The sequence below is a fragment of the Anas acuta genome, chromosome 3 (assembly GCF_963932015.1).
Source record: "Anas acuta chromosome 3, bAnaAcu1.1, whole genome shotgun sequence".
In the NCBI taxonomy this organism is placed as follows: Eukaryota; Metazoa; Chordata; class Aves; order Anseriformes; family Anatidae; genus Anas; species Anas acuta.
In genome coordinates, this window is record NC_088981.1 from 80,491,013 (window position 1) to 80,511,435 (window position 20,423).

General features: G+C 37.2%; 1 protein-coding gene across 3 annotated transcripts in view; it reads left to right on the forward strand.

Moving 5' to 3' along the window:
• Nucleotides 1-20,423, forward strand: part of RNGTT (RNA guanylyltransferase and 5'-phosphatase) — a 183,509-nt gene that overhangs the window by 35,060 nt on the left and 128,026 nt on the right. For all 3 annotated transcript variants that reach the window (XM_068677987.1, XM_068677986.1, XM_068677985.1), the window contains exon 9: nt 18,999-19,134. In XM_068677987.1, coding sequence (XP_068534088.1) covers nt 18,999-19,134 — 136 coding nt within the window. The remainder of the gene's footprint in view (nt 1-18,998; nt 19,135-20,423) is intronic.

Below are 20,423 nucleotides of genomic sequence, written 5' to 3' on the forward strand. Positions count from 1 at the left end.
GTTTTAGGGATTGATTTCACTAGTATTTTCGTATGTATTAAGGATATTTTGTGGAATTGTTTTCAAATAATCTAAGCCTGTTGCTTCTAGAAATAGTAACACCAAATTATTTTTTTTAATAATTTCTTTACTATTTGATATTAAAGGAGAAAAATGTTTCATCCGCAATGTCTCATGTGTGCATTGCAACTGAAGAATAATCTGGTAAAAACTATGGGTCATTGACTGATGCAGTTTCTTACAATTTACAACAAATAGTAAGATAGAGGACTGTAAGCTGTTTTTCACATTTCTCTTTATTTTTTTTATTTTCAATATGAAAAGCCTTTGGCATGTTGTATTCATTGGGAAAAGTGAAGATTTAGGGAGTATTCTTTATTTCTTACTCAAACGTACAGGGTGCATTCATTGCAAATAGCGGAGTAATTATCTATGAAATAGTGCACCACAAGGACTGCCTGTCATGAAGGAAATTAAAGTGTGTATATACTTTCTTAGAGGAATTTTAAGTATTCGGGGTGTTTTATCCCACATTTTTAAAATTCAGGATTAATAATTAAGAATAAAACTGAGGAAACTGCTCAGTTATATAATACAAATAAAGCACAGTTATGGAGAAGGTAGGTATGCTCAGAGAAGAAATTGGTGCTACGCAGATCCAGTGTTAATGAAATTCAGCTGAAGGAATGTTATGAAAGAGATTAAAGACGAAAACCTGAGCTGTTATTTGGTCATGTAGGCAATGTGTGTGATAGCCACGCTAATGAACAATGAAAAATGACTGGCAATTTTTACATTGGATGTGCTTCTAATTATTTTGTTGTTCTTCAGTGGTCCGGGCTCCCCGTGTAATTAAACAGATTTTCATTAATTATTCTGAATGTTTGTGTTGACAGACATGACCTTCCTGCATTTAATATTAAGACATGAGTTACTGGAGATCCATTTACAGATACCTTACTCACTTTATCTGGAAATGAAACCCCTGTTGTCACGCATCTCTGAACATATTCTGTTAAATGTGTGACAGATACAGCAGCCTAAGCTGGATATTGCAATGTTATTTTGCTTGCATAGTTGTTTTCGTTGTGGTTTTGTCTATCTTTTTGGTTTAAAGAGTACTGCTGTTTCATCAGGCTGGCTGGACGTACAGAAAAGTAGGTACTTAACTAACAACTTTATTCTATGCTTTCTCACTTGAATAAAACTCTCTCATAAGGGTTAATAACAGTATTTGCTCAGCCTGGCCAAACTTCTTATATTTCACCATTGTTAAATATTTGCATTTTATTCCTTCAGCAGTAGTTTTCTCTAGAGGTTTCAAAGCTGAAACCCTTATTTGTAGATTGCCTTAACTGGCATATAGTACCAGTAATTTCATTGAGGACTTACATTTTTCTCCAAAGGCATCTCTTATTCCTATTGATTTCAACTGGAGCTGAACGTTCTTGTTTTCTTAGCATTGCTATATTTTTCTACCTATAATAATAAAAAAAAAATTAAAAGAAGTATTTCCCTAACCAAAAGAGCATTATTTATCGTCTTGCACTGACTAGATAATGTGATTCAACCAATTAAGTTATTTGACAGTGATTCTATCAAACATTTTGGTGAAATTTACTGGAGCACTGACTTATGCACTTATGTAAATGTATGAGTTAGAGTTTTTTTTTTTTTTTTTTGTCAAAACTCATCTTCCTCTATTCTAATAGACCCCCAGGTTCAAAATCTTTGGGCTTATCCTTACTTTCTGTGTCCTGATTTGCAGTGGATGTGTCTACACCAGTGGTTCAGTGTTGTTCAGTGCCTCGCTTCCAGAGCCTTTCCATGAGCAGCACCAAGGCACGTGCCTTGTTCTTGCTGCACATTACCTTGTGGAGCAAACCAACGTGTTCAGTCCAAAGGGAAAAGCAGTGTGGATAAATTACTTCTCCCTGCCAGCCCAGGGTGGTTTTTCAGTTCTGTTCTCTCAAACGTTCCTGAATACTCCTGCACTGTCTGTAGGAGCATGCAGTATATACCCACAGAACGTGTTACAAAGACACTCTGGTAAATGACAGTGCAGCACACTTATTTTATATGTTTCTAAACTGAATAAGGACAGAAGGTATTTCAGGGCTGTCTTGCCTCCACGGGTGCCCAGAAGCATGTGGGAAAGTCCTGGCGTATAGCATGGTAGGCTCTTGTGCTCTGACCTCATGTTCTACATCTACCTGGGAGGCCTGTGATGTGTTTCCCAGTGCTCCACAGAGCACCAGTACAGTTTGGCATGGAGAAGACATCCAAAGGTAGGTGTCTACAGGTGGGCCTGGGAGACCCCGAACTTCTGTTGGAGCCAGTGCCTTCCACAGGGCAATTCAGCCAGGCCTACACTAGGCACTTGACGGCTGATCTGCAGAATCACTCAGTATTTCCTTTACTGAGCTGGCTAGATGTCATCAGCAAAGAACTTAGCAAGCTTGTTTATAAATGTCTGTGTGTGGGCATGTATACCTGTCCATCTCAGGTTTAGAAAAGTGATCTTCGAGATAAAAGACCCTTGAAGTTCACTTAGCATCATCTGTCTTTGGAAAAATACTTCCTGCGTGCCAGCTCTTTGCCTGTAAATATTATATGGAAGCCGTTCTGTTTTGGGGAAAAACATTTCCAAAATCGTATTGTGTTATTATTAAAAAAGTACTTAACTTTGCAGTTATTTTGCCTGGTTTGGCGTGAGCTCTGTTCTGTATATTTACTGGAACAGTTGTCAAACCTCTAGTGTCTTAAAAATCATTTTTATGCTAATCTATTCATGAGGCACCGAAATCCAAAGGACAAATTTTCCACTGCTAAAATGATGCCTTTGGGCTTTTTAATATGAAATATATGTTTTATATTAGCAATAGCTACCAGGTATGGATGGCTTTACAAATGCATCCAATTTTGTAGGGCTGGGCTTGCTGAAATATTAGTCGCTGACTGAATAAGCTAATCATTACAGTATGTTCAAGGCGTACTGTATGACTCAGTGTTAGCAACTTTGTACTGTAAAGTGATTAGCCCAGGTGGTTAGCGGCTTGCTCTATCCCTTGATACGTATCTCATTAATAATGTTTGCAGCAGATGTTTGTTCTAATGAGTGGGGCTGAATGTTCAGGCAGGAGTAGGGTTGGTGGAGTAATGAGACACCAGTTTTGGGAAAAAAAAAAAAGACTGTTCCCATCAAGAAGAATAAAAAGCTTTAAAATGTCTATAGAATAATTCAGATTAATACAGTCAAAGAGGACTAGGTTTTGTCATGGTAAAATGTGACCTGAGCAAATTGCAAGCTATTAAGGGGCATGAATTCTTTTCTTACATTTATGGGAGCACATTTTCATTTTTCACCTCTGTATGAATGCAGTTTTCAGATTGTGTTTATTTTTTTTTTACTTGTACTATGGCTGTTCAATTACGGTAAGCCAGCTATTTAGCAGAAATGCAGAACAGGTAGTTCTTGCCAAAGACTATTCTATTTGAAGAATATTCATATAAATTTGATGGCTCACTGATACCTAAATGCAAAGAAGTAGATATAGCACATAAAGTATATATAAGAACTCTTGCTAATTGTCTAAAAGGCTTGTAACAAAATGTTTAGAAACATCTATGAAGTTAGTAGTTTGGTTTTTTTTTTTTTTAATAATTGGCAAATTAAATTTTTGAAAAAGGGCCGTAATAGAAAATACATTAAAACTACACCTAAGTGTATGATAAACTAAGTGTATGATGAAATTGGTCGCCAAATTTTAAAACTGTTTATTAATCCAAGGCATATATGTTACTATTACTTGATAAGTCACTATAATCATGTAACTTGTGATAGCTTCCCAGGTGCTTTTGGTACAAATTTAGGAAATTTTTCTGAAGAACTTTGATTTTTTTCCTGCTACAACCTCTTCAAACACTTGTGAATATTGCTTGAAGGATGTCTACCGGCTGATCTTTTCACACATGTTGTTAGAAGGTGATGAAAGTTTTTTCCCTGAATTTGCATGACTAAATGCTTTCTTCTTTTCCTATCCTTTGGTCCTTTAGATAGTGAGGTAAAGTGTAGTCACATATCAGATGCTTAATATGAAAAGTTAGCCAGAAGTCTTTTGAGGTCTGAGTAACCAGCAAAAAGGTGATCATTTGCTGAAGAACAACTCTATGTAAAACCAGAGAAATCTGAGAAATGGATTTTCTGTTTTAAAAATTAGGAGGTAAAAGGAACTAGGCCAAAATAAGATATCACAGAAGAAGAAAGGTCGCCTGCCTACATAAGAATAAAGAAGACATGGCTGGATGGTTTCATGGAAAAGCCATGAAGGAGGCAGGACAAAGAGAGAAAGTTGAGGTAATAACCCAGATGAAAGACAGAGAAGATGAGAGAGTAGTACTAATCCAAATAAAAAAACAAATTATGCAACTGAGAACTCTTTATTAAGAATGAGAGACCAGCTTGGCATGCAAGAAAGCCTGGAGAACAGAAAGATTGTCTCATGGGAGAGAAAATATTAAGGTGGAGTTGAACTGGAAGGAGACTCCGGGAATGAGAAAGAGTCGCAGAGTGGTTGAGGTTGGAAGGGACCTCTGGAGATCATCTAGTCCAACCCTCCTGATAAAAGCAAGGTTACCTGGACCACATTGTGTAGGATCACATCCAGGCAGGTTTTGAATATTTCCAGAGAAGGAGACATAGATTCGTTTTCAGATCTGTACAAATGACATGAGCAGATTCTTATGGGTTTGGAGGTTTATGGCCAGTGGTGGAAAATGCCTGAATTGGAGTCTTACACAAATGTTAGTGAATTTTTTCCCAGTGTACAGGAGGAAGAGAAAAAAGTAGGCTGCTGAGATTTGCCAGATGGCTTCAGAAATGCTGCTAAGAGGAGGGTTTAGGGCTGTTCATCCCTGAAAAGCATTTATGAGTAGGCTTTTCTCAAGGGGGCCTTACTTTCTGGTCCTAGATGGCTAGCAAATAAGGAATTACTTTAAGCTATATTTTGCATGTCTTGTTGTTTCATCATGTTTAGTGTTGTACCTGTTTCCAGTCCTGGGGTCAGGAAGGAGCATTTGCCTCTTAAGGATGTGATGGGGTGGAGAAACCACACTAGAATTACCTGGGCATTTTTAAACGACACCTTCTTTTCCTTTCCTGTCTTCAATTATCTTAAAAATTATATATATACCTCAGATATTTATCAATTTTTCACCATTGATTGGTAATGCTGTGTATCCCTTCCTTTGCTGGGGCATTTTTTACTGTCTGAAATCTTGAAGGACAGAAGTGTTGAGGGCTTTGGGTTTGGATCTGCATTAAACAGACTTTCACTGTCCAAATGAATTTATTATGGGAGTGACAGTCTTTCTGTACAAGTGGGCTTAACTCAAGTGGTTTGATTCCACGTTAAATAAGCTCTATTCATGTGTGTTTATGGAACTGTCAGCAATGGGGGCAGAGCCTCGGCTCTTGAATGCTAGTTATACGTTGTGTGGGTGGGGGACAGTTGCTGATCAGACACTTATTTTTATTGAATATTGAATAAAGCAGTAATGGTAAGGTGTACATTTTCTATTACACCATTGGAACTTTGTCAAAATGGGATTGTATTTAAAGAGAAGATTTGCACCAGAAACCTTACTTGCTGTTCCCTTATTCCTAACTCTGCACTGTTTTGTTGCATGCTACTTTTTTAAGGTCTTTGAGAGGGAAACAGTTTATTTGCTATGGTATAGCCCCTAGTGTTCCTCCTTTATAATTGTTTTCTCTTAAAGAGCTAGTTAAAATTAACTTGCTCATTTTTAAACTAGTTCTGTAGTTCTGCTTCTTACAGAGCTGAAAGAACTTAGAATTTTCTTAAAATTTGGAAGAACTTTGATTTAGGATAAGTCAAGAATCCATGTGAGTTTTTTTTGAAGAATATACTTAAATGGAGATTGCATATATTCTGCATGGAAAACTAAAGTTGTGAAATTTATAAAAAAAATAGTTGTAATAAAGCCTTTTTCCCCCCTCCAAACAAGGTTAAATGCTGTAAATAGCTTTTGAGTACTACAGTACTAATCAGTTGTTGAACACCTGCAGTTGAGCTTTTAAGTGTGTAATGATACCATAATGTCAAGCTTCCCCAAGAGCATAGAGAAATCACATATACGGTTCTGTATTACAAAGTGAGGCTTTTTTAAAGTTTGCGCCTACTTGATTTGTGCTTTTTTAGAATAGACAATGGTATTAACTGCCTTTCTCATGGTTGGTAGAAAGAAGTTACAGCGTTGTAAATGGCATTCCTCTTAACTTTCTGAAAAAGCAGATGCCTAATTCATATTGTGTACTTAGGTGGGAGAGGAAAAGAAGATGGGGAGTAGGGAGCAGGTAAGGTGTGTTTGGGGACTAGAAAGATGCATTTGTAGTAGCTGATACATCTTACAAATTCTCTGTTGCAGTCTTGTTGAGCGATGATCTTAGGATTGCAAGACTGGTATAAGTCTGTTTTTCATAGTGTTATGAATGACGAAAATAGCAATCCTTACTTGAGTTTTTATTTTGAGAGTGGGGGGGAAAAACAAAACAAAACCCAGCTTGGATGAGGTCTGATTAAGGGCACTTTACCCGTATTTACTGTGTTGGGTATGTCAAGGTAAAGACATTCTGTCTCAAGGTGGTTTGAAGTGAAGGAGATCCATCACAAGGTTGCCTTTGTGATCTCCACCAGTTGACGTGTTGTTGGTGTTGGTCTTTTCTCGCTTTTTACCCATTGAGTGAGAGCGTGCTTGGACTTTCTGGTGGTCTTGCAGCAAAACAGTATTTGTCAAATTTCAGTAGCCAGCCTAAGGGGAGTGCATTGTCATAAGGTGTTAGACTAATATCTGGGACCATTGCGTAAAAGTATTGTTACTTTTAAGTTTGCACAAGAAAGTATTATTTTAAATAGTGATACGTATTATAGACCAGATTGAGCAGTTTTGTGCTTGTTGGACTAGGTCGAAATAGCTGTGTTTGTTTAAATCTTAATGGTTCATTTGGTGTGGGTGTCATTGTTTTTATTCTTTTTTTTGCTTCTCTACCTCCCAAAGTCTGTCTTTTTAAATCATTGAATCAATGTATAGAAATAATAGGCACGACAGGTCGTATCCTCCCCAGTTTGGATCCAGACTGACTTGAATGGCCAAAGAATGCCTTCTTACTGTAGGTTGCAGTCTTATTTATATGTGCCTAAAACAGAGTCATGACTCCAAAGACAAACCACAAATAGAAGCTGTTGCTGCTGTGTCCCTTTCTTAGATGGTTAAAGAGTGCTTCGATGTGAAACCATGCCAATTAAAAGTTCATTTTCTGAAGCACCAGACTTGATGTTTCACAGTTCCGGAGCAAGTTTTTATGCTCAGAATTCTGAGCGCTTTGAAAAGTGCTGCTTAACTAATTATTCCTATAAAACTATTGGAATATTTGAACAGATTGTCTTTTTAAGCAAGCTCTTTTGTTTATTTGTAAAGAGTTAATGTATGAAAATGTGTATTATGGAGCTTGTGCTATGAATACTAATCTTAGAGTATTCAACTGTAGTCCTGGAATATTCTAATTAGATTGAGATAAATGGTGTGCCTCCTTTTGTACCTGATGTTCAAGCCATGAATACCAGTGATTAATGATTTATTTATTAATTTTTTCTTCCTCATAGACCACTTTTGAGGGTGGAACAGCGTGTCCTGTGCTGCTGGTTCTCTTGGGAGCGTTACGGGCACATTTCATCAAGTGTAATGGATTAAGTTTATTCAGGGAAGAATGATAGCAGAGTCTGTAGAGTGTGCCTATACAAATATCTAGGGCAGCATTTTCCCTTGGAGCTAGTCTTCTAATCTGTGAGCACAGCTGACAGTTGTACTCTTCTGTGGCTGGTGCTTGTGATGTAGACAGAATCAACCTTTCATATATTCTGGCATAAATCAAAACAAAGTTAAGGGAACCTCCTCTTTCAAAGCTGTATAGGCTTTTCTTGGCTGTTACGTAGTGGACTTCCATGAGAAACAGGGTTCTCCTGCTTGGGGAAGGGTGGAATGTAATTATTTGTCATCTGATACCAAGGTTTGGTTTGGTTTTGTTTTTAAATATCTCTGCGTAGCTGCTGCTTTGCATTTTTTGAGCTTTTTGCTCCTTTGCTTCAGGCATGAATTCCCCTTTAAATCTACAAGATATTTTCAGTCTGAAAATTGTGGAGGAGGAATGCAGTCAAACAAATTCAATCAAGCTTTAAGCTGAATATTTGCAATAAGTAATAGAATTCATTTTTGAGAGAATTCACCAGTTCAGTCAAGCTTACGTTATGAGATCATTCAAACAAACGACAACTTTTTAGGAAAGTAATCAGAATGTTATGCTGTACAGTTGTTTGCCAGTACTGTTCTTCCATCTAATGTAAAGATGTACTTTATTTTAATACCTGACCGCTTACCTTCATTAAAGTTTGGGTGAAGCATAGAAAATATACTCTTTAAAATAAATCTGCTAGTATACAAGTTGTCACTGGTTCACACATTTTCTAACCAGCTAACAGTTCTTTTGTTTTCAACACCAGATACTTCTTATTGAAGAATTCTTGGAGTTCGTTATACATTAGTTATAAATAAACTTAGCCTTTGTGGTAGGTCAAATCATGATAACAAGATGCTAACTTCAAATTTAACCCGTAAGGTTTAATATCCTTTAAGAAATAGTGTCGTGGATTTTTTGTTTCTTTAACTTAATTAAAACCCTGGAAGGCTGTCAAGGAAAATGCTGTAACTGGATAGTCTTTTTTTGACCTTGCTAAATTCTTGGTTTTAACAGCGCTGTCGCAGAGTTTCACAATCTAATAATACTTCAGATAGAAAATATAGTTTTGCATTGGTTTTTAATTTGCCATCTGTTAAATTAATTAAAGGCATCTTTATCCTTGATTTATAGAACAGGAAAAACTGAAGTTTGAACTCAGTTTAAGTTACGATACTTTATTAGGAGGAAAAAATAGCAGCTTCCACACTTCTGCATGTTCCTGTGCTCCACAGTATTCCCATTAGCTCCCCCTTTATACAAAACCTGACTTCCCTGATAATGCTGGTGCACATGCTATTCCAGGTGAGGGGGTGCTAGCAAATTGTGTAACGATGCAAGATTATTTCTGTGTTATGCACTGTGCTCTTAGTTGTGTGACCTGATGATTTGTTTGCTGTTCTTTGGCTGCAGGTGTCTTTCTGTGGTCTTGCTGACCTCTAAGATGTGGCTGCTGTATCGTCTTTCTCAGCCAGCAGAGTTAATTTAAAAGCTTGTAAGGGAGAGTGTGTGGTCTTGGCTGTCTCTTCTTGCCTTCTGGATATTGAAACCTGCATTGTTATCGTAGTTTGGGGCGTTATGAAGATTTCTGTAGTAAGTGGTGCAATCTGCAGATTGCTTTGTATGATGTCTTAATGGCCATAAAGCATCTCCTCTGGACCCTGAGTTGTCAAAAAGATCAAACAAAAAGGGAAACTTGCATTCAGAGTTGGAAGGAGAGCGGTGGGAGGCATGAGGAGAAAAAGAAAATGGTGTTGAGTGAGGTAACGGTGGAGGGGCCCAACAAGTAGTAAAGGTTATAAAGAACACTAACTTGTATAAGCTGTCAGATGTCTGTTATTCTATAGTGGTAACGTGCACAAAGCATATATATTCAGGGGAATACCACCTTTAAGAGGTTTTGTGGTCTCAAATAAGCAAAATCAGGCATAGCACTTCCATTGTGATAGGAGGTGATCAGTAAGGCAAGGTTTGTTTTTCATTTTCCCATACAATCATCAAGTCAGGATGGTAAGATGGAATAGCTTGGATGAGTGATTCAGAACATAAAGCTGGATGTTGGGAAACTTCAAAATTATAATGAAATTGCATATTGGCATAGCAGATAAGCTAGGGTAACTTTCTTGACTATCATGAGTGTTAGAAAGCATTCATTATTTAGGAAAGATGCAAAATAAAGTCTGAGGGTTAACATGTTTTCTTAACAGCTGAAGGATAGAAAAATAGGATGGAATTTGTGTTTTTAAAAAATCGCTACGGGATTGTTAAGAAATTTCTGGGTTACTGTGAATCTGCTGCAGATACTCAGCTTAACTAGAATTGTCATGTGAGCACGCTTTAGTATCTAACGCCAGTTGTGTGTCTAGATCTCCACTGATGCAGTAAGAGGTTAGGCAACACAATTATTGAAGCCTAGGGAGCTGTTAATGTCACCCAGAAGTAGACACCTTACAACTAGGAAACTTAATCAGAAGCTGAATTCCACCTTCTCTTTCTGGGATTAGTTGGAGAAGAATTTATTTATTGACAAGTAGAGGTGCTTCTGGTTGTATTAAGAGAGATGTTTATTTACTAAGTAGCAGCATATAAGGCAGTATTTTAATATTGAGAAAATTTAGAAAAATAAAATAAAATCTTGATTGTAGAAGGTAAGTTTGGTTCATTGATGAAAAGGCTTTACTTTAAATTTAAAGCGTTTTGGTTACAATGAAAGGTAACAGTAGATCAGTAATATTTCTTTCTAGATTGATGGATTTGGATAAATGAAGGGAACTATTTAAAGGGGTCAGGAGGAGAGAGGAATTCAGTCTCCAGTAGAGAGGAGTTTCATTTCTTCTGAGTGCATTCATTTTAGTTGCAGTTTATATTCCATGTAAATGATTTTTTTTTTTTAATTATTTTTCTTAAGGAAGGAATAGTGTCAGATCTCATGCCTATGAACCTTGACAAAATTTTTGATTTATTACAGAGACTGGATCTAATGAAGTTTGCTCTAATTGCAGGACAGGTAAAGAATGGGTTGAATGGGTTGAAAGAAAATGGCAGTGGGAGGTCTTGGAAGAAAATATATGGAAAGCCATAAGTGGAGGTCCTGAATATCAGGTGTTGGGACCAGTTTTATGTTCTTAATAAGATAATTTTTGAAACAGAACCCAAATATGTTCTGACAAACAAACAAAGAGGCAAGTCACTGAAGACACTGAGGAGCAAAATAATAAAGTGGAAGGATATTTAGTTGCAGAAAATGCAAGGTCATGAATACAAAATACTGGAGCTGGAGGCTGTTAATTGGAAGTTACTGTCAGTCAGAATCTACTTAGTTTTTGGTTAAAATATTGTGAGAAGAGTTGATAATAGAACTTAACCTAGAAGTATTTGAGAGAAATAGGAAGTGTTGGTATGTTCAGAGCAGTCTAACTCCCAGGGGGCCTGTGTGTAGTTTTCTACTTTTTTTTAATTTTCCTTCAGAATTGGGATTACCACGTCAGGTACGTAATGCCACAGCTGCTTACGTGTAGCTGCTTCATGCTGCCAGGTACACTATTTGCTTGCACAAACGCAAGTGTGAGTATGAACGTGAAAATGGTGTTTGTGACATAGCTGCTAGTGTGCTAATTAGAAAGTTACTGTTTTCCTTTTGTTTGCACAATGGAAATAATATTCTGAATCTTCCCAGAACTTCCTCTGTTAGTGTCCCTGTGTCCAGGTTTTGTCATCCTTCAGGAGCCAGTCAGAAGCGGTGACCATTGCCAGCAGCAATTAATGCAAGAAGGAAGCAAGCTGAGCCTTCCCCGTTTCTTGGGGCTTTAGGGTGTATTGCTCCATCTGCCACAGGCCAACTACAAACTCATCTAATTTAGACTGTTACTCTGGTCCCAGCACAATCTGGATTGAGGCCAGGACGTGGAACTGAAACAGCTTAGTGACACAGATAGACAAGCTCCTAGTGTCGGTGGATAAAGGACACTGATTTATTTTCATTCTCCTGGCCCTTTCTACAGCATCTGATGCGTCTCGCCAGCGGTTGATGCTGTCTTGTCACAAAGGGGTGGCAGGATCCTAAGTAAAGTGCTTGAATGGCATGGCCTCATCCTAGGTGATGTATCTAAGGAGTGGCAGCACACTCATGATTTTGAAGTGTTGCCAGTCATAAAAGGAAATTAAGAAATGAAAAATGATACATACAACAGCGTTTTGTTGTTGCCTGTGCGTCAGCCAACATGTTAGCGATACTAATTGCTATTCTGAGGTGGGTAAGGCTTGTTTGTGTGGGAGGGCAAAGCTTTCCCAAAGCTGAGCTTTAGCCTGTGTAATGAACTCCCATGGGAATGAAGAGCTGCCGTGCTTTTGCACTTAAGAGTAGACGATGGAATTCCTTGAGCTTTTCCTTCTTTATGTGCAGTACAGACACAAGCATATTTACGGGAGAAAAAAAGAAAGCATTGTCAATGCTCTGTCAAAATAATTAATAAACAGTGATATAGCTCATCTAAAGAAATACTGTGGGACAAAGAAAGCTCCTGTATGAGCTGCGTTTTTAAGCCTCCTTTAAAAATTATTACTAATCCATTTGCTATATGTAGGGTGTTTTGTTTTATTTTTTCAGATTTTTTTTTTGTGTTAGAGGTCTCAAATTTTGAGAAAGCTGTGTTATGTGTTTTAATGTTCTTAAGGTTTCGGAACTCCTTCAGGGTAGTACAAAATTAACATGGATTGCCTTAGCGATAGAGTAGTTGCTGGGATTTTGGCTGGGAGAAAGAATTGGAACAAAGGTAGGGTGTACGGTAAGATGATGTCAGTAGCAAAGCTCCTTTGAACATCTAGGAAACCAATTTAGCCATAAATATATACGTGCAAATGCAATGCTGAATGTCAGGGTCTGTGTTGAGTATTTTCAGAGCCAAATTTGTTGGTGCTAATTGGCTGAGAAGGAGGAATGAGGCCGCACGCTCTGGTGAGTGCAGTGTTGGGTTTGGAGCTTGGGAGATGTGGTCCTGCTCCTTCCTGATTGTAGGTCGAGGGGAAACTAAGTAATTTGCCATATTTTGGCTCAAAGAATATTTTCCCTGAGGGGTACTTTAAAATTTAATGGTGAAAAAAAAAACTATATATGAAGTAGAAAAGTGAGTTTTTAAACTTATTTTCAATATAGCTTGAGTCAGCCGTTGAGCTGAGTGAAAACCACCACCACAACAAAAACTGAAAATGGAATTTTGATAAAATAGTTCCTCCAACACGTATTTTGTGCCCAACTGATGTGGACTGCATGAAGAAGATACGTGAAGCCAAACCTGGGCCTTTGAAACAGTTGCCTTTACTTGGGCGTGCTAGAAATAATTGATTCCTGAAGAGAACTTCTCAGGGTGATGTTTGGTGGTTGACGTTCTTTAAAGATTAAAGTTACTATATGCTAATAAGTGCTTTGGAGATCTGCCTGTCTAATGCCAAGAGATGTAATTTTTTTCCTATGAAATTGTCATCCTATTTTCTTGAATCATCTTGTTACTACTGATATCTGATTAGAATTAGTAATGAGCCTTGCCTCAGGACCAGAAACGAGTGGGGGGAAAAAAAAAAGGTTTTGATGAAACTTTAGATTTTATGATTTCTGTGAGTGTAGATACTTTACCTGCTGGTGAGATTAATCAGCATGGACACTGTGACCCTTTTTTCTTTAACTCACTTGTCAAAACTTCGGCTGCAATGAAAATTGGTTGGTTTGTAGTGGGTAGATTGGCAGTTTGGAGAGGTGATGTTTGTCATTCAGACACGATTCTCTAGTTTTATGTAAAGTTACCGAAGGTAAATGACCAGTTCTGTCTTCACTCTTGTATTGTTGCTCCAGTCTTGCTCTTTTATTCACTTGCCTTGTTTTAAATTCGTACTGAGCTGTCTGATACAGGACCGTGTCATCTTGTGTACTTGCAGGGAATCTCATACAATGGGGCCTCCTTCCTAATTGGAGCTTTTTGGGTGCTCACACAATGGAGATAATTAGTAATAAATGTACAGCTGTAATTGCAAGTAGTGTTCAGAGTATGCAATACAATACATGGCAGTTAAGCTCCTGTGTGCCATGTTAGTTCCTATTGAACGTATTTGAGAAATGGATGTTATTCTTTCTTTGCCAATGTGGTGCTGCCAAGGGGCTTACTCTGCCTTCTGGTGTGCGTGCTGGTAAGGCTAATACCTTACTTACCTTCTTTAAATATCGGCTGTCAGGACACATCCAGGTAATGTTCAGAAATGATCAGCAGTCTACAAGATTTCTCCAAGAAGGCTTGCAGTGTGCTGTGGAGAAAACGTGAAGCCCGACATTAAACATGTGAACTTACACCTTTTCATTTAAAAAATAGAAAAAACCTAATTAATTAATAAACTCAATTTAACCAAAACCTTGGTGTGGTTATGTAGCTCATTTGCTTTTTTTTTTTTTTTTTTTTTTGGTACACTTTCAGTTATCAGCTACTCATAGAAGAGTTGTGAGTTGTCAGTCCATCCCTGACCAGATTTCTTCTATTTAATGTTGGTAACGATTTGTGTTTTGATGAATTCTGTTGTTTGGAACAGATTCAGAGTTTTCATGTATAGAACATTTATTTTATTTACATCAAGTGAGTTTGTCCACACTTCTCTCAAGTCATGCTTTCTATAGTCACAGTGACACTTAATTTCTTTTCTAGGTAATTGAAACACCTACCTTTTAAACTCAAAGAAACAAAATTCTTTAGGCAGTCTTGGAAATTTCTTAGAAGTTTTAATAGAAAACCTAAGGAACTATCTAACTTTGTTTTGGTTATTAGCTGAATAAAGTTACTAACTTTTAGTGGCTAAATTACAGCAAGTATTTGTAGCTGATTTGCTGAAAAATATTTCTATATTTGACACCTGTAGGATTATTATGTGGATTAAAGTTATGTCTTCATACTGTACAAAAACATTCTAGATGTGTATAATGCATCTCGAAGAGCCAGACTGGCTTTGCAATAGGATAACAGCCCTCCATAAAGAAACCAGCTGCCATCCCAGCCACTGCATCCTCTACAGCTCTTAGGCAGTGGAATAGGTCACTTCTGCCGTCGTGTGAGCTCGTAATCAAAACAGATGGATTTGAAGCACAAGAGAGACTTAAAGGAATGGATGATTTCATGGCTTAGTTCTAATCAGAGCAATGTGATGTTTTGTTGCAAATGTGAATTCTAATTTTGGCCTTGCTTTTGGATAATTGCTGTTAGCATTACCGTACGCTGCCTAAAATATGGCAAGTTCCTGAAAGCATAAATATATTTTAAACCTACCTTTTCTCTTGGCAGCCTTGCTGCTCTTTTTCATGTGTGTTGCACAACAGGAGAGCAGATGATCTATAAAATCCTGCTCTAAATTACTGAAGTCTTTTACCGAGTCTCTTAAAGACTGAGATTTATTCTTAGCCTTGAGGTAGAACTAAAATCAAGTTTAAGACAATATTTTTTGCGGGGCAAATACCCTCTCTGTGTGCTAATACTGTTTAAAAACTTGAAATTGTTGCATGAAACTTTCCAATTTGATACTGGATATCATTAGCTTTGGGATGTGCAATTAATTTTAGTTGTTTTTAGGAGGAGATTCTCAACAAAGTAGATCCACGGACTTGAAAGATTCCTCAAATCTTTCACTTCATTTAAATTTCACTTAACAAGGTCCAACTATGAAAAATGTTTGCACAATATCCTGCTATAAATGGAATGCCAGGCAAAAGTAAGTTGCTTGAGTTAACTTGCTGGCTGGTTATGTAGCTTAGGAGTAAAATGATTTTTTTTCTTAGAAATGAACAATGGTACTGTTAAGCGTGTGATCCTGGGTGTTTGGTGGCCATATGTGTTACTTTTTTATAACTGATTTTTACAGGTAGTGAAACTGTGGTTTTTCCTGTCAGTGCTGAAGTGGAGAAACAAGAAATTGAGATCTAAAATTTTTTTTTTTTTTGGGTTGTGCTGATTACTTTCCAAGTTAACGTTGATACTTACTGGTTGTAACCGGTAAGATAAATAAGATGTATAAGATAACACTAGTTTGAGCTTTTGAGCTAAATTTTATGCATTTGCTTGCTGGTAGGTAGGTTTGACCGAAGTTTGATTTCTAAAATTTTAAAGCCTTTAAGGTTTTGGAGAGTTACTCTTCACTAGATTGAGCTGTTCTCTGACTTCTGGATTAGGAATTCAGGGGTAACTTTGTCCCTTTTGTTGGGCTGAGATAAATAGTAATAATATAATTACCTGCACTTTTAATTTATATATGTGCAAAGGAATGTGTGGCACAGCTTTCCCTCAAAACTACAAGCTGAATTGAAATAACTTTGAAATAACCGGTGTTTTTCTGGTTTGAGAAAGCTCTGATACTTTAAGTGAACGTGATGATAATTTAAATACAATCTACTATGCCGGGAGAGTAGAAGTTCATATAGTTTATATAGCCTGTGCTCTAAAACAAAGAGAATGTGCTTAGCTCTTCTCGCGAAAGAGAAAAGCACAGAGAGAAGATAGGTGAATATTGTGAGATATGTTTGAAACAAGGTGTTTCCAAAGGCAGTTGTGGGAAACAGTTCAAAGATAGACCTAAGCATAGATGTTTGTAATTTGGAGATTTTCTGTGTCAAGGTGATGGATGAGATAATGCAATAGATTTCTTCTGTTTCCTTAATTTTTTTTCAGCTCTAGTTTGCAGAGAGTAAAACATTAATGTGCTGTGTATGCCTGTGTTTCCTTGCTACGACTGAATGTATTAAATCTGTATATTAAAGTAGTTTATTAAATCGGGGGTGATGTTGCCAGTCTTCTAGCTTTAAAAGCAAAAAAACAAAAACAAACAAAACCTTCTCAAAACTCACATCTGAATCAGTCTAGTGCCTTGCTCCTGCACAGCAGGTCTTCTGTAGCTGGTAAGTGCAACTATATTATCATGAGATCCATACAAAAGGGCCTAAAATTGGATCATTTATTGTCATGAGACCAATTTTTTTGTCTTCAAAGTGCATGCATTCTCACTTGCTCTCTAAAGTAAGGTATAATTGTGATTTCTTGTGGTCTTTGATTGGAAATCCGTTGTGTGCAATCCTTAAGTCCTGTATTTTTCCTGCTGTTTAGAATGTGATATAAATACCTAAAAATGAAACAGTTGAAAAAGAGAAAGAGAGATTATGAGAGAGGAGATGTAACATTAGTGTGATGGTTTGAAAGAGCAGGAATCTCAACATTAATTGGGGACCTATCCCAATTTTAAGTAAATCTCCATAGATTTTGAGTGAAAGACCTAGATAAAGTGGTGCTGTTAATCCTTCTTCTGATGTTTGCCTAACAGATTTCTGTGAAACCTTCTGTATGTCCTCTGAACCTGTAGCTGTTTTAGATGGCTGAAAACAAACCTTTTAACTGTTTTCTTTAAAATCAGTCGTAAGACCTCTTACCAAAACAATACTTGTGTCATCATTACAAACGTGATACAGTAAGTGCTATATCTTTCGAAGTATTAGAACTTGCTTCTGATGTTGATTTCTCATTGAGGCAAATTGCAATGAAAGCATGTCCTTAAGACAGTGAAGTGTGTGCGAGTGTTGTGGAGATGGTCAGTTAAGCTTACTTAAATTAAAATATAGCGTACATAATTTTTTCCCTCACTTACATACCTCTTTCTCCCTGCCCATGGTTTCTTTAATTTTTGAGGAAAAACACAACCTGCTTTTTAAAATTAGTTTTGAGTACATTTGCATGGTTTGAAGAGCTAATCTTGTCTGTAGGTTATTCTTGCTTCTAAAGAACTGGCATCAAGTCGTCTAGTTAAAGGCATATATTGAATTATTTTTTTTCATAGACTATCTTGTACAGCTTTTGGTTCTCTTGAAGTTGCGTTAATTTAATCTACTCCCATCCCTCCCAAAGATTTTAGCTTTTCTGCTCCTACACGTCATCTTTATCTTTGTGCAATGCATACGTAACATCTCGATGTACTGTGGAGAAATATTGGTTAAGCTGATCTATAGTGTGTTATGATTGTAGCCTTATCACTGGAAGGAAGTACTTATTTAAGCTGCATGGGTGAATCTGTGCTCCTGTAATCAGATTTACTGATTTCGAGAGGTGGGATTTGTGCTGGCAACAGCTGAGCTGCCTGTGTAGACCAAGCACCTGAAGGGTTTCTGGGGGATGCTTGCTGCTTTGTTCTGACAGCAGAAATCCTGTGGGCATTACTTGTAAGAGTGATGGTGAATTACAGAAAAGACTTCTGATAACTCGTTATTTCTTCAGAACCAGGACTTCCCAAGGAGAATTAGTTGAATTATGAAAAGTAAATTTTGTATGCTTCCCAGCACAGTTAGTGTATTTGAGGACTACTAAACGTATGAAAAGTTCTTTACTGAAAGGAGACTTCAAAAATATGCCTTCTCTGTTTCAAAGTATTTTGGTGTTGATGATGAAACTCCTGTAATCTTTGACTTTTAGTTCACTGTTTTTCATCGCATACAGAACGTAAACCGTATAGGATTAGAACAATCTTCTGTTGTGGGTTTAGCACAAAGAGGTCTTAAATTCTTGACTTGGGCTCCCAAGTGCTGTCATAAAGTAAGGATTTTTTTTTAAGAAAATTTGGACGTTTGCATCTGAACCAAGCTCACAAATTGCTTGTGATAGCACAGTATGCATTGGGGTTTTCTTTATGTGTACAGTGACAGAAGAATGTTCCTTATCTAACTTCCTAGTGCTTTAATGAAAAGAGGTTTGATATCTGGCTGAGACTTTGTAGGGTTGGATAGTCAGGAAAAGATGTTTCTTTGAATTAAGCTTTACAGATTTATAATGGGTAAAGTTCTTGCCCACTCAATAAAGAAAAATTTGAGTGAAAGGTTTTTTAGTTAAATCTAACTGAATTAGCCTCATGCATTTCTTAGAGTGTTTTGAAATCTCTATTCTTTATTAATTTTATCTTTACACAGTGACATTCATGTAGGTATATTTTAAACTTTTATTCTGAACTTTCTTGGTGATAGTTGGATCAAACTAACTGCTTTTTTGAAGCAATAAGTTTAAATTTTAAACTATAAATAGTTCCTTTCTAAATGCTCTCTTATAACATCTGTCAGGATTGTTTTTCAACACGATAAATTAAATAGATCTAGAGGATGCATCTTTAACATCTTAACATTGTGTCATTGCAGGTACATGATGCTTGTTGATGGCAAGAATGAAGTTTACATGATTGATCGAGACAATTCAATTTTTCACGTATCTAATCTGGAATTTCCATTTCGCAAAGATCTTCGGACACATCTAACAAACACTCTTCTAGATGGGGTAAGGAGCGTACTGTATAATAATTGTAATGATTTCAGCAATTTATTTTTGTTCAGAAACAGCACCAAGTTTTTTAGGCTTGGATCAGTGAATCATGGGATTTAGGAGTAATAGATTCAGCCACTGGCTGAATGTGGGAATCACGCTGTTCATAAGTCACTTTTTATCTACAGAATAGCAATGATAACTGCTCTGGGGGGAGCTGTTTACTTGTCTTTGAAATAAATCAAGGTATTGAGATGACATTCTCTGAGTATGAGAAAAAGCTTGAAAAGAATCTAAAGGAATAAATGCAGAACATCATCTCTCATTATAGCTTTATGTTTTGATTCAGTAAACATAGTGAATTTAACCCAGTTAATGTAAATATTTGTAAAATTTGATAAAATTTTGATATTTTGATAGACTTGTAAACTTATGTTTTTGCTTCTGTCTTCTATTTTCAACTAATTTGAATTAATGACTAATTTAGAAATGGTTTAGTTGTTTGACTGAAACATTTCTAAGCAGTCATGCTAATTTAGATTATGTAAATGTGCTAATGAACTTTGTTAGCTAGTTGTAAAACAAGCTGTAAAACCTCTGTGTTTGCTAAAAAGCTCTCCTGGAGCGTTCTTAATTGCTAAGCTTTTCAGAACAGTAGCCACAAGAAGAGAATATTTCTTTTTTGACCTCCCTATTTTAGCAGAAGAAAAGAACGACATTAGCTCTTCTACCCTGGCAGGTGTTTAGTATATGAATGCACTTTCCTATCGTGCTTCAGTAGCAGTGGAGTTGTTCTACCTTGCTGTCCCTCTTGCTTGGTGAAATGCTGAATATCTGAGTTGCTCTTCTGCATTGGTCTTCTGAAGCTCAGTGCACCTTTCACATATGGAAGGCCATATTGTCATTGTCACTGTTACTTTCCTTCCTTTCTCAGGCCTTTGTTGTCTGTATCCTTGAAATGTCACTTTTGTGTCTGGCGTGTCTTACTGAATACACATGGGAAGCATATGGAAATGGATCTGTGCATCAGGCACAGCATTGCGAGCTGGCTGAGGGCAGTGGCTGTCCTGCTCTGCTCTGCGCTGGTGTGGCCTCACCTTGAGCACCGTGTGCAGTTTGGGCGCCACAGTGTGAAAAGGCCACAGAGGTGTTAGGAAGTGTCCAAAGGAGGTCTGTGAAGATGGTGAAGGGCCTAGAGGGGATGACATATGAGTCAGACAGCTGAAATCGCTTGGTTTGTTCAGCCTTGGTTTGTTCAAGAGGCTGAGGGGAGGCCTCATGGCGGCCTGCAGCTCCCTCACGAG